This window comes from Ursus americanus, chromosome 11, assembly GCF_024610735.1.
Source record: "Ursus americanus isolate L20-20 chromosome 11, mUrsAme1.1.p, whole genome shotgun sequence".
In the NCBI taxonomy this organism is placed as follows: Eukaryota; Metazoa; Chordata; class Mammalia; order Carnivora; family Ursidae; genus Ursus; species Ursus americanus.
In genome coordinates, this window is record NC_142137.1 from 61,386,473 (window position 1) to 61,400,833 (window position 14,361).

Sequence of the window (14,361 nt, forward strand, 5' to 3'; positions counted from 1 at the left end):
ATGATTTTTTATTTTTCTAAGCAACTGAAAAAGTCTAGTTCAGTTGACCCTACTGATGAACTGAACTAAAACATGGCTTTCTCTTCCCCAAATAACTATAAAAGAAAATCCACTTCATGTTATTTCATGTAAGTAGATCGTACCTGATGAATGACACAAACACATCTTCAAAGACCATAATGCTCCACATTTTCATGGCTCAACAGCTGTTTACCATTGTCTAGGAGGAGCCTATGTGATTGGCTATAAAAGAAGCATTTTTGTTAACTCTTGTCCTTAATGATGTGAATTTTGATGCAGTACAATTTTGAAATTCTAATGAGTGACTACAGATCAATGTGGAAATTATATCTAAATTTATTGATTTATTGATTGGCACTTGTCATGAAGAAGTATTCCCTGTTCCCCCTATTTACTTTTTTAGTATCACTGTTGATTCGTGGATTCTTCTTTTGTTCAGTGTTTTGTAATCCCATCCTTGTCATTATTCTTCCTTATGCTTCAGTGTTGGTCCAGCAGGAGGCCCCTTCAAGTTGACTCCTGTGTCCCTCTGATAAGCCTCTCTCAGCTTTTGAGCACCACCTTTTTTAAAAAAAAATTTTTTTTTTAAGATTTTATTTATTTATTTGACAGAGATAGCCAGCGAGAGAGGGAACACAAGCAGGGGGAGTGGGAGAGGAAGAAGCAGGCTCATAGCGGAAGAGCCTGATGTGGGGCTCGATCCCACAACACCGGGATCACGCCCTGAGCCGAAGGCAGACACTTAACCGCTGTGCCACCCAGGCGCCCCTAAAATTTTTTTTTGTTTGAGTCTAATTGACCTACAACATTACATTAGTTGCAGGTGTACAGCACAACGATTCAAGTTTCTGCGTTACACTATTGAGCACCTCCTGTCTGTCATGATAAATTGTTCCTTGCACTTTCCCAATCCCAGTCCAGAATTTCCCCATGCAGCTCTCGTCCGTTTTTTGAGACTCGTTAAAGAGACCACCAGCTAGTGGTCACGTAGAATGCCCCTCCTTTAGATTTGTCTAGATTCTTTTGTTGTTAGTTAGCTTATTTTTCTAAAACAGGATGGATTCTCGGTCACGGGTGTGATGATTGATTCCATTTCCTGTTGCAGCAGAACCTACACCATCTGCTTGCCCCACTTTAGGGATTTTGTAGCTACTTACATTTAACTAGTATTCTGGTACGCGAGTGTGTTAACTTCCCTTCACAGGGAACAGAAGGAGCAGAGTAGTATCTTTAAACCTGAATTTTTAAAGGTCATTTGAAAGAAGTAGCTGCTGCCTCATGGACTGAGATTTACAAATCCTGAGAGGACTGTTAGCCTATCATGAAATTGTCTGACATTAAAGAAACTATTACTTGTTATGTTTTTTAAATATGTAATTTTTTCTGAACTGTAATAATTTTATTCTTCTCCACCACCCTCCTTTTTCTGCTTAACAGTTGGGCAGAGAGAGTCTGAAGATGTGAGTGAAAGAGCCTCAGATAAAGCGATGGCTGCTGGCTCCGTGGTTGTTCAAGACATGGCAAAGGATGGGCAGGAGGAAATGCCTGAAATCATCGACCAGATTCCTTCTTCGGAAAGCAATTTAGAAGAGCTCATACAACCTGCTGAGTCCCAGGCTAATGATGTTGGATTTAAGAAGGTGTTTAAGTTTGTTGGCTTTAAATTCACTGTAAAAAAGGATAAGACCGAGAAGTCTGACACCGTGCAGCTGCTCACTGTCAAAAAAGATGAAGGTGAAGGAGCGGGAGTGGCAGACGGGGCAGGTGACCACCAGGAGCCCAGCCAGGAGCCCGGAGAAGCAACAGCCAAAGAAAGGGAACTGAAACAATCCACAGAGAAACCCGAAGAAACCCTTAAACCTGAGCAAAGCAGCACAGAAACTTCTCTTCAGGCTGAGTCTGGTCAAGCAGCAGAAGAAGGCAAAGAGGAAGGAGAAGAAAAACAAAAAGAACCCACCAAATCTCCAGACTCTCCAGCTAGTCCTATGGCCAGTGAAACGGCGTCTCCCTTCAAAAAATTCTTCACGCAAGGTTGGGCTGGCTGGAGAAAAAAGACCAGTTTCAGGAAGCCTAAGGAGGAGGAGCTGGAAGCTTCCGAGAAGAAAAAGGACCAAGAGCCAGAGAAAGGAGACACGGAAGAACAGGAAAAGGTGGAAGATCCCGCTGAGAAACTGGCTGCCCCCGAGCAGCCACGGGAGCAGCCACGGCCACGGGAGGTCACTGAGAGTGTTAGTGCTGCCAGACTGTCGGCGGAATACGAGAAGGTGGAGCTGCCCTCCGAAGATGAAGCCCCGGGAGCCCCTGAAGAGAAAGTCGCCCCTTTAGCAACCGAAGTGTTTGATGATAAAGTAGAGATTGTTGCCGAAGTCCACGTTAGCATGCCGGAGAAGACGACAGAAGAGGAGAAGGCTGAGGTGGAGGAAGAAGTAGAGCCCTTGCCATCTGAAAAAGGGGAGGAAACACAGGCTGAGCTGGAGAAAGCCGAACCTGCTGAGGAGCTGGTCAAGACGAAAGAAGTGTGCGCCCCCGGAGGGGACCAACACGCCCAGCCCACCGACCTGAGCCCCGAGGAGAAGGCGCCCTCTGCACAGCCCGAGGGCGTCGTGAGTGAGGTGGACATGCTGTCCTCACAAGAGAGAATGAAAGCGCAAGGAAGCCCTTTAAAGAAGCTTTTCACTAGCACTGGCCTAAAAAAGCTTTCTGGAAAGAAACAGAAAGGGAAAAGAGGAGGGGATGAAGAGTCGGGGGAGCAGCAGCACGTTGCCGCAGAGTCTCCAGATAGTACAGATGAACAGAAGGGCGAGAGCTCCGCTTCGTCCCCCGAGGAACCGGAGGAGATCACGTGTCTAGAGAAAGGCATCGCCGACGCACACCAGGATGGGGAAGCTGAGGAAGGAACTGTTTCTGACGGGGAGAAGAAGAGAGAAGGTGTCACTCCCTGGGCATCTTTCAAGAAGATGGTGACGCCCAAGAAACGTGTCAGAAGGCTTTCTGAAAGTGATAAAGAAGATGAACTAGATAAAGTCAAGAGTGCCACCTTGTCTTCCACGGAGAGCGCGGCGTCTGAGTTGCAGGAGGAAGCCAAAGGAAATGGGGAAGAGCAGAAGCCAGAAGAGCCAAAGCGCAAAGTTGATACTTCGGTATCTTGGGAAGCTTTGATTTGTGTGGGATCATCCAAGAAAAGAGCAAGAAAAGCATCATCTTCTGATGATGAAGGGGAACCGAGAGCAATGGGAGGAGACAGCCAGAAACCAGATGATGCTGGAAAAGACAGAGAAACAGGAGCAGACGCTGCCCTTGCCAGTTCCCAAGAACATGATCAGGGGCCGGGAAGCTCCTCACCTGAGCAGGCTGGAAGCCCCACCGAGGGGGAGGGCGTTTCCACCTGGGAGTCCTTCAAAAGATTAGTCACTCCAAGAAAAAAATCGAAGTCAAAACTGGAGGAGAAGAGCGAAGACTCTGGACCTGGGTCTGGTATAGAACATTCAGCTTCAGATGTTGAACCTGGAAAGGAGGAGTCTTGGGTTTCCATTAAGAAGTTTATTCCCGGACGAAGGAAGAAAAGGTCCGATGGGAAGGCAGAACAAGCCGCTGTGGAAGGTGTAGGGCCAGCAGAGGTCAACGAAGATGATCCTGATGTCCCGGCCGTGGTACCTCTGTCTGAGTACGATGCGGTGGAAAGGGAGAAAATCGAAGCACAGCAAGCCCAGAAGAGTGAGGAGAAGCCGGAGCAGAAGGTAGCCGTGTCCGTGTCAGAGGAGATCAGTACGAGTGTGGTTCATGGGGTGGCGGTGACTGTCCCTGACGTGGCAAGGGCTGTTAGCAATGTCGAAGAGAGGTCGCCATCTTGGATATCCGCTTCGGTGACAGAACCACTTGAAGAAACAGAAGATGAAGCCAAACCCCTAACTGGGGAGGTATTCGAAGGAGAAGGCCTTGCAGAGGAAACCTCCACTGTTACCAAAACTCTGCCAGAGGGCCAAGATGCCACAGAGGACACAGTCGCGAGTGAAGCGGAGTTAACTTCAGAAGCCGTGACCGCCGCAGAGGCTGCAGAGGCCGCAGAGGCCGCAGAGGCACTTCGTGCTGAAGAAGCAGCAGAAGCGTCTGGTGCCGAAGAGACCGCCGACATGGTCTCCGCCGTTTCTCAGCTCACCGACTCTGCAGACACCACAGAGGAAGCAACACCCGTTCAGGAGGTGGAAGGCGGTGTGCCAGACCTGGAAGACCAAGAGAGGCGGACTCAAGAGGTCCTGCAGGCAGTTGCGGAAAAAGTTCGAGAAGAATCACCGCCGCCTGACACCAGAGCGCCAGAAGACACGATGCAGACGATGCAGGAAGTAGCAGCCAAAATACCAGCCAAGGTGGAAGAAGCGGAAGAGGAGTCTGAAGGGCTGGACCTGAAGAAAGAAATGGATGGAGGGCTGGACGTATGTGCCCAGGAAGCCAAAGCTGAGACTTTGACACAAGGGCAAGTCGTCGGACGGGCCGCCCCAGAAAGCTTTGAGAAAGTTCCTCCCGGCACAGACAGCGTAGAGCCCAGTGAGCTGAGAACCACCTGTCAGGCGGAAACCTTGGCTGGGGTAAAATCAGAATTGATTCTGGAACCGGCTGTCGCTCCTGACTCAGCTGAAACCCTTACAGACGGCGAGGCGAACGGAAGCACCCCTGTAGCGGATCTTGACGCGCTCCACGTAGCGCAGCGAGAGCAGATCCTCGAGCCGCACGGAGATGCTGAGCTCGCGCCGGGTGCACCGTCCCGGGTCCCCGAGGCGGAGGCACTTCCTCCAGCACCTGCTAGTTGTCCGTCCCAGGAAGAAAAGGAAGGACAGCCAGAAACGGAAGAGGTTCTAGAACATACGGACAAAGAGATACCAGTGGAGACCGTACCCGTTCTTTCGAAGACAGACGCGCTTCAAGAGGAAGGTCAGTTTCCCGGCGGGGAAAGCCAAGAGAAACGGCCCGTCGAAGGCCCCGACGCGCCTGCAGACCCCGAAACCGCCGTCGGTCAGGACACGACAAGTGAGGTGGCCCTTCTAGATGGGGCTCCTGAAGAACCCGAATTTCAGAAGGATGGCGGTGCTGACGTCCGGAGCCCGGCACCGTCTCCCACCCCCGCGGAGAGAGAGGTGGACGTTCAAGGAGAAAGGGAGGAAACGGAAGCAAGGCCGCCGCAAGCCGCCGAGCAGGAGCTCGAGCGGATACCAGCCGTGAGCGGGTCTGAGGAGCAGACGGAGAGCGTGGCCGTCGCCGACGGGGAGGACGAGGTTACTGCTCCGGAAGAACGCTCCGCGCGGCTCGTGCAGGAGGCGGCGGTACGCACGGAAGTTCACGGCCAGGGCGCGGAGGCGTCACTCACGCCGGCGGCTGCAGCGGCGGCGGAGGAGGTCTTAGGAGAACCGGGCGAGGTTTTAGAAACCGCGGAAACTCTGGAATCCGCAGATGCACAGTTAGTACCAGAAGAAGGATCCTCCGAGAAAGCCGCGGACCTGACTGCCCAGCCAGGGGAGGTCGAGCTGCCCACGGGGACCGCGGCTCAGCCGGAGTCGGTACCGGTACCCGCGGCGGCGGCGCCCGAGCCAGGCGTCCGTGCCGACCGAGAGGGAGACGAAACCACACCGCGCAGACCGGCCGCAGGAGAAGAGGCCGCGCCGGCGGCTTGTCAGGAAGGCCCGGCGCGTGAAGCAAGAGAGGAAGATGTAAAGGCCGAAAACGAGGTTTTGGAACTCGAGACTGAGAGCAGTAAACTCGTACAAAATGTCATCCAGACCGTTGTTGACCAGCTAGTGAGCACGGAAGAAACAGCCGCGGGTTCGCAGACACAGGCGCAGCCGATGATCGTGGACACCCCAGAGGCAGGACCACACTCTGAGACCGAAGAAGGGGACCTCCAGGCCTCATCACAGGATGGAGCTCAAGCGGAGGCAGCCAAAGAAGAATCCACGCTCACCACCGTGGAACAGACGCTCTCTGACATTTCCGAAGCCGTGAGTGAAGCGTCAGCAAAGATCACACGTGTTGAGGTAGAAAGTTCCAGTGTTAGTGACCAGCAGCTTGAAGAGGCAGTTCTCCCGTCTGAGGAGAAGAAAGAAACAACCGGGACCGAGTCGATTGCAGAAGATGGTGACCATGCTGGGTTAGAGGAAGGGCTAGAGGAGCCCCTGTCTGAATCCCGAGAAGATGAAAAAGCTGATGCTGGTGATGCCCCTGAGAACCAGCTCTCAGCCCGGGAAGATGCCGAGGCCCCAGGAAGCTTAAGCAGAGAGGCCGCGGACGCAGATGGACCAACAGCGAAAGAGAAGGAAGGTGGCCAGGAAGCAGAATTTCAGGAAGGAAAAGTCCACAGCGAGTCAGAAGACATCAAACCCCAGACACAGGAGGACACTCAGAAACAGGAGGGAGAACCGGCAAAATCAGAACCCACAGGATCCTAAAACATCGTGTAAGCCAGCTTCCTTTTCCCCGCTAGCAATCCTTTCCTCTTTCTTGCCATTTTGTTGTAAGGCAAGCAGGAGTTTGAATCGTTGACTTCATGCAGAACCTTTAGTTGGAAAGAGCAGTCAAGGAGATCTAGGTTCCCCTCCTTTTTCCCCTCACTGACCTGCCATTCAGTCTTACTGGTGTCGTGAAAAGAATGAGCTCGTTTTATTACCCGTAGGCGCCTGCTTTCAGAGAAAATGAAAGGGCGTGTATGTTTGGCTGGAAGGCATAAGAAACATGTTGTGCTCCCAGCACCATACTAGCCAGTTTATTGAATTTTTCTTTATAACCAGAAGTCCATAGTAAGTTGATATGCTACAGCTTGAAATTTTAGTTGATAACTTTCTAGAAAAAAAAAAAAATTTCTCCCCATCAGTAGTAACAGGCACTTAAAAATTGCCCAGTGCATGTGACATACCTGAATGCCGGTGCTGGGGAGCCACAGGTACCATGTTTTGGGGTGGCCCAGCCTGACCTGCCGGGAGTCCTGACCCTCTCGCTTCTCCCGGGGTGGCACTCTGCTTTGAGCGCTTTCTCTGCTCCTGGAATGAAGGAGGGAGGAGAAGACACGTGATTGACTTCTCGATTCTTCCTTCCTCCTACAGGTCCAGCCCACGTGTTTGCAAGACCAGAATGTGAAGACGAGCAGTTGGAGGAAGACGGACGCTGCTGACGAGACTCAAGACCAGTGTGTCAGACGCAGAACGGAAGAACAGGCCCCTCGAGTGACCTCCTTTCCGGAGCACCCTGACAATCCTGAGGCTGCATCGGGAGCTAGAGCTGTTTCACACTCCTCTTCACAGGGCTACCCCTTTGCTTTCCCTTGATGCCGTATTGTAATGTTTCTGATTTAAGGTCCTAAATTCTTCACCCAGAACTGGAGTTGGCCAAACCTAGTTCTGCTTCTCAAACTGGAGTATCCTCCTTTATGTATTTATATGTATGTTTTAAGTAACCCTCCTTCTGTATCTATTGTATATTTTTTTCTTAACGATTAAGGAAATGTGCAGTATAGTACATTCCTTTTGTGTCGCGCAGGACATGGCGGGGCATGCAGCCGTAGTCAAGCCTTGGGAAGCTCTAAGACTCAGCTGTAACCTGTGAAAACAAGTGTCCTAGAGACAACATTCCGGATCAGAAGCTAGAGTTTGTACTTTAAAATCCACTAAGGATTAGGATCGTCTATGTTTCATATCGCTCTAAAATTGGTCACTTTCCTATCATGCACAATGTGCTGAAAATAAAAAGCTTTTTTGGGGGGTTGGGGGAGAAACATACAGAATGTTCCATTGTTACTGTGAAATTTTTCTTTCTAGCCCAGTGGAGGTTGGAAGGGAGTTTTTTTCAGTAGCGGATTAACTTTAAGCCTTTTTTCTGAATTGTGGCTGTTTGGACAGATGAGTGTGTTTAAATCCTGAGGCAAAGTAGTGGGAAATGTTTTTCCTCTTACCAAGAAAACAATCGACTGCTTAAGGTTTTGATTCTACTCTTCTGTGCTGGACAACATTCCCACAGCATGGAGTAAAGTCAGGTTCTCGACAAACGGTATTTTGGTAGGTCCTGGATTGTGTCTGTGCCATATTTGTGCCCACTCTATTAAGGACAATGTTGCATTATGTTCATCTGGATAAACTGTGATTTGACAACTGATTTAAATAAAATATTTGCTTCACTTAGATTTGCTGGTTTTATTAGATACTAGGAAGCCTCTGGGGCATGTGAGCTGAGTTCTAAAAGCAGATAAGGTAGAAGTTTCCATTGTGGTCACTACATGATGGCTCCACTGGGTACTGGTTTGAGGTAATGGTCAGAGGAACTCGCCACAGAGAGGCATCAGCTGAGATCACCCAGGAGCTTCTCAGAGGGACAGAACAGAGTCAGTGCTACCATCTGGTGGTGTCTTCCTGAAAAAGTCAATTTTCTTTTATTATTTTTGGTTTTAAACAATGAGAAATGGCTAGAAAGAAATTTTTGAGAAGGCTTAATAGTAAAAATGCCTGGCCGAGCAGGTGATTTTGGAATTTTTTTTTTAAGTGTCAAAATGATTTCTGATTTATGCTAGTATGTAAAAGACTTGGTCAGACAATGGCCATAGTACCTGCGTAGTGTTCCACTTTTTCACACATCAAAATGGCCTGGGCACGTATGCTTCTTAAATTGCGTTCAAACGCAGAACTCCAGTTTGCAAACTTAAATTACGACTGCTAGGTAATGATTTTAAAGCATTCTAGATGTTCGAGAAAGACTAGTTTAGCAGAAGGATAATAGGCTGTTAAAAGCAGAAAGTAGTTGATCCTGGATCAACAAACCTGACGACCAAAAAAGGGGCCATATTAGAGAGACACCTTATGATAACAGTGTATGGCCTCGTAGTTGGGAAATGTTTACTCTCTTTTTAGGAATTATTCTCATAATAGTCATCTGAGGCTCATTATTAAACTTTAAAATCCCCAAATTAAAAAAAAAAAACCCTTTGATCTAAATATCTTTTGCCAACTTGAGACTTAAAAAAATCCAAGTGCTGGTGTCAATTTTTGAAGATCAACCAAGAGGTCCTGGAGGTGAGAGCAATTTGTAAGGGGCTCCTGATAGGTCCAAACACTGACTTCGTCTCTTTGGCATGAGGATGCTTTGCTTTGCACCGATGAAAGATTCGTGTAGTCACGTGGTAAACGATTTTTTGTTGTTGTTGTTTTTGTTTTAAACACTATCCCCCCACTCTGTTCTGTTTGTGTTTGTCTCAGACCACCTATGGCCACGTCATTCTGGCCTTGGCAGGTGGTTTTCCAGCAGTGTTTGCTTCATGACTATGCTTTTCATACTCCTCTCTGGATGTGCCCCGGATTACTCCTGTGCGAGCTCTATACCTATGTCTGTTAAGCAACGCTTTCATTAACCAGAGGAATGCTATTAACAGTAGCATGAAATAGAATTCTATATTATAATTCTAAAGCTGCTGTTAATTTATGAAGTACATAAAAACCAAATGTAAACTGCAGAAGTTGCAGCAAGTGCCTATATTTTGCTATTTTTGGCAAATGTGGAGCCATGTACAGTAGAACGCAATGCAAGACTTGTAAACTCTCCCACTTCTTGTAATTGAGGAATATAAAATGTTGCCCCTCAGGTGATTTTGCTAATGGTACACATGAGTTGCCTCTCTCTGTTACAAATAACTGTGTTCCAGTATTTTCCTTTGCTGTTTGGAGCTACAAATAGTCAAGGGCTGGAAATTTTAGCTTTCAGTGTTAAGCTTCAAGCATAGCAGTTTCCTTTTAACCTGAGACAATATTTGATGACTAGTTCTGTTTGGGGGCAATTTTTCATTTATCTAAATAAAATGCGACCTTTAAATGCCATGGATTTTCTTTCCGTAATTTCACCCTAATTCAGTTTTGATTGCTTTTCCCTACTGTTGTGATAGTCATCACACATTTAACTTCTTTTACTTACCATCCTTTGCAACATTTTCCACGGAGCGTCGTGGGAGTTTGGAATGTACCTGGGACTTTGTAAATGCACAAAACCTATCAGTGATTCTGAACCTTTTGGGGGCCAAGGGCCCCTTTAATTAGAATCTCTAAGCCTCTGGCTGACCTCGAACTCCCCAAAACACGGTTTTTGGATAGTTACACAGACCTCCTCTGCAATCCTGACCAGTAACTACAAGCAGACTTAGAAACCCCTCCCCCAGCTCTACAAGGAAAGAAATGGATGGAGCCCCAGGATCCCAATGGTGCAAGGATGGAGAATGAGCACACAGCCAGCGTCCTGGAACTTCTGGTCTCTGTCACTGTCTCTTCTAATGTGTGATTTGGGAGATGGATGCGGGACATCCCGGCACAATTCTTGTGTAAATGCAGATTTCTCCTCCCCACCGAATTCCTTACCATCACCACCTGTGTCACTGGAAATGATCAGGGGGCCTGGGTCCTAATTTTACGAATGAGAAAGCGGAGATTTAAGCCACCAGCTTTTCATGGGGTGCCTGGGTGGCTCGGTTGGGTGTCTGCCTTTGGCTCAGGTGGTTCTGGGGTCCTGGGATTGAGCCCCATGTTAGCTCAGCAGGGAGCTTGCTTCTCCCTCCCTCTGCCTGCCACTCTGCCTGCTTGTGCTCTCTCTCTCCCCCACTGTGAAATAAAATCTTACACACACACACACACACACACACACACACACACACACACACACCCCACCAGCTTTTAAGTCACTTAAGCATTTTTGTTTTGTTTTTAACTTTTAAGGTTTTGGCTAAGGTGACCAGGACTTGGCAACGGCATGGTGGTGAAGATAGTCATGACTTTTTTTAATGCCGTCACAGCTTAAAAACCAACCCTGCGTCTTAGATCTCTCTGTAAAAGACATTGTTACAGCGCCGCACCTCCAGTTACGAGTGACGTGATCTCAGAACTTCGCATATTCTTCCACTGCTTGTTGACATTGCAAATTTTAACACGAGAAGTGTGACATTAACCTCTGAAGAGGAGCTGCATGGGCTCCTGGGTGGCTCAGTCAGTCAAGCGTCTCACTTGGGCTCAGGACATGATCCCAGGGTCCCGAGATTGAGCCCCATGGTGGGCTCCCTGCTCAGAGGGGAGTCTGCTTCTCCCTCTCCCCCGACCCTCCCCACCCCCTTGCTGGTGCTCACTCGCTCTCAAATGAATAAGTAAAATCTTAAAAAAGAGCAACTTCACCGTAACATTCATATTTGGAGACCAGAGGTCGAATAGTATTTCCTTAATGAAAAAAACAGGACTGAGCATGCTGTTTTCCTACGACAGGATATTGAGTGCTGAAGCCTACCTCTAACTCAACCCGTGCTCTACCTTTTATTCTAATTCCTGGTAACTTGGTATAATTAACTAGCACAGAGGCAATACTATAAATTAGGTTAATTTAAAAACCACATTGTGCTTGATTCTCCTCATCCGTATTAGCTTCAGGAGCTCACCTGATGCCTGGAAAAGCAGGTAGGGTTTCTCCTGGAACTTGAAACCTGAACAGAATTTGTGCTCCTTTGAAAGACTTAACAAATATTGCAGAGTCGGCCAGTGGGCCATTTTAGGGAGTGAAATTTATTATAAATCATTAAAATAACTTAGGGAAGCGAAACGATCCTCACAGGTTAGTGATTCCCAAGGAAGTGTTACGGTGCTGTTCTATTCCCTTGTAGCGTTTTTGGTTTCAGTGATAACGGTGTTACTGGAATTTAATGTGTTGGAGCTCTGGAGGCTTGTCATCCTGCAAGGCCCGGGACAGCCCTTCTTAAGGAGTTTCTACCTAAAATGTCATGCGTCTCAAGGGCGCCTGGGTGGCTCAGTCAGTTAAGCTGCCTTTGACTCAGGCTATGATCTTGAGGTCCTGGGATGGAGCCCCACCCTACCTCAGGCTCCCTGCTCAGGGGGGCGGTCTGCTTCTCCCTCTCCCTCCGCTCCTCCCTCCCCCACTCGCTCTCAAATAAATCTTTAGAAAACAAAAAAATGAAATGCATCTGGAGAATTGCTTCCAGCTCCTAGAGAATTAAAGACTGGAGATTGGGAGGAGGACTAGCAAACGTGAGTATGATAATTGAGGCAAGAGTTGATACTGGCTGACATTAAAGTGGCCATTTGGCTTGCAAGCCATGCTTGAGATCAGAGAGATTTAGGAGGGTAGAATCAACAGGGCATGGCCGTCATTATCTGTCATGGGAACTATGTGGGGTGAAGAAGGAAGTTTCTGGGTTACCAGCCTGCATAAGGAGCCAAGCCCTGATATGGGTGGGGCCAGGAGATAATAACTAGTGTGGGAAATGTTCAATTAGAGAGGCCCATGAGCTATCCAAGGGCAAATGCAGGATCAACAGCTGGACCTGTGGGTCTCAAAAGAATTGAGAACAACGAGACGGCAATGGCTCTTCTGTTGTATTTCCTGGGAGACCCAGAGGGGGTAAATAACCTTGCAACGTGTCTTAAAATTCACAGACAGTGGTGTCTGGGTGGCTCAGTGGTTTAAGCATCTGCCTTCCGCTCAGGTCATGATCTCAAGGTCCTGGGATTGAGCCCTGCATTGGGCTCCCTGCTCAGTGGGGAGTCTGCTTCTCCCTCTCTCTCTCTCTCTCTGCCTGCTACTCCCCCTGCTTGTGCTCTGTCTCTGTCAAATAAATTTTTTAAAAATCTAAAAAAAACCCAAACACACACAAACTTTGGTGGGGTGACTGAGAAAGAGGAGGCTTTAGTTACCTTGTCACAGCAGTGTCATTTCAGAACGTAGAAGTACGTGCTTCACAAGATTTTCCTGTTGGGAATGTGTTTATGAACTAGAAAACAAAATGCACCACAAAGCATTCAGAGTAGTAATTAGAAGAGAAACAGAAATTTAAATAAAACTGTCCACCAGCGGCAACATTGTGACTGCTGCACTGCTGCCTGCTTGAAGATTTTGGTAGATTGGGAATAAAGGCACTGATCTTCCCAAAACGTTATGAAGATACATCTTTTTCAGACATGCTTTTTTAGAAATGAAACATCCACTGTGTGTCATCTGCATTTCTTTTCTTTCCTCCCTGTTGCCTTTTCAGCTTCTGTGGCCTAGCTGCACCTCTCCCCAGGGAGACTCGACAGGAGAGACGTGCTACGTGGGGAGGAGGGCCTGTGGGAGGGACCAAGCCTGCAGTGTCCTGGGTCAGTGCCAGGTTCCTCCCGACCGTGTAGCATGCAGGCTCCTGGTTCTCTCCCACGTTTGTCTACTTACTGGCGGCACTACCCTAACTACAAAGATAAGATTCTTTAGTTCCTTTTCTCTTGCTGACAAAAAACATTGAAACGACTAACAGCTAGGAAGGGTTTCCCAGATAGTGTGATGGTAGCAGAAGGGCCCTGGCTTAGGAGATGGGGGCTGTGTACTTACCTCTAAGAGGTGGTGTGGCCTTAGCCAACCGCCCAACGCCATTTTGTCTCCTCACCCGGATCCCTGCCTCTTTTACTAAGGAGGAAACCAGGTGGCCTTTCCGAAAACTACTTAGGGTATTTGATTACTTTAGCTTCATTGTGCTCGCAGGTTATAGGGGCATTTCGAATGAGAAGAGGGAGGTTTAGAATAAAGCCCATTTTTTCTAAGTGTTCCTGTACCGATGTGTACAGAGCGTCTATCTCATTAGGGAGCACTTTGCTTCAAAGAAAGCAGAATGCTAGAAATGTCACAGGTCCCTGTCTGGCCCTTTATTAGCTCCCCTGGTTATTGCAATTCTGAGAAGCAAGTAGAACCAGGAAAGGACAGTAATATAGCAGAAATGATAGAGTAATGCTGTGGTTCTCAAAATGTGGCTCCTGAGGGCATCTGGTTGGTTAACCGTCTGCCTTTGGCTCAGGTCATGATCCCACGGTCGTGGGATGATGTCCAGGGTCAGGCTCCCTGCTCAGCAGGGAGTCTGCTTCTTCCTCTCCCCTTGCTTGTGCCCTCTCTCTCTCAAATAAATTTTTTTTTTTTAAATGTGTCTCCCCGTATCATCATCATCATCATCATCATCTGGGAACCTGTTAGACACGCACATTCTTGGGCCTGACCCTAGAAGGCCTGAATCAGATACTCTGCCAGGCTGAAAGTCTGTTTTATTAAGCCCTCCAGGAGATTCTGATGTGCTTGTTTTAGGACGACTGCAGTAATATAAGGCTTTAGAACAGATTTAAGTTAATTACCTCAATAGCAGAACAAATAGGTTAACAGGTGAAAAAGCTTTCCCTTCCCTGCACCTGGCACCTCCCCCCAGCAACTGCTTCTAGCCCGTAGAAATGTTTGCACGTTTGGGAAAATATCTTTTCCCCCTCTTCTTAATATAAGTTGGACAAACCTAGGTCTGAAACCAAATACAAAAAAGTAGGT

At 48.0% G+C, this 14,361-nt stretch overlaps 1 protein-coding gene across 2 annotated transcripts in view; it reads left to right on the top strand.

Moving 5' to 3' along the window:
- Positions 1-8,179, top strand: part of AKAP12 (A-kinase anchoring protein 12) — a 93,165-nt gene extending 84,986 nt beyond the window's left edge. For both annotated transcript variants that reach the window (XM_045805349.2, XM_045805350.2), the window contains 2 exons: positions 1,459-6,463; positions 7,107-8,179. In XM_045805349.2, the coding sequence (XP_045661305.2) occupies positions 1,459-6,455 (4,997 nt within the window). In that variant the 3' untranslated portion in view covers positions 6,456-6,463; positions 7,107-8,179. The remainder of the gene's footprint in view (positions 1-1,458; positions 6,464-7,106) is intronic.
- The last annotated feature ends 6,182 nt before the right edge of the window (positions 8,180-14,361 follow it).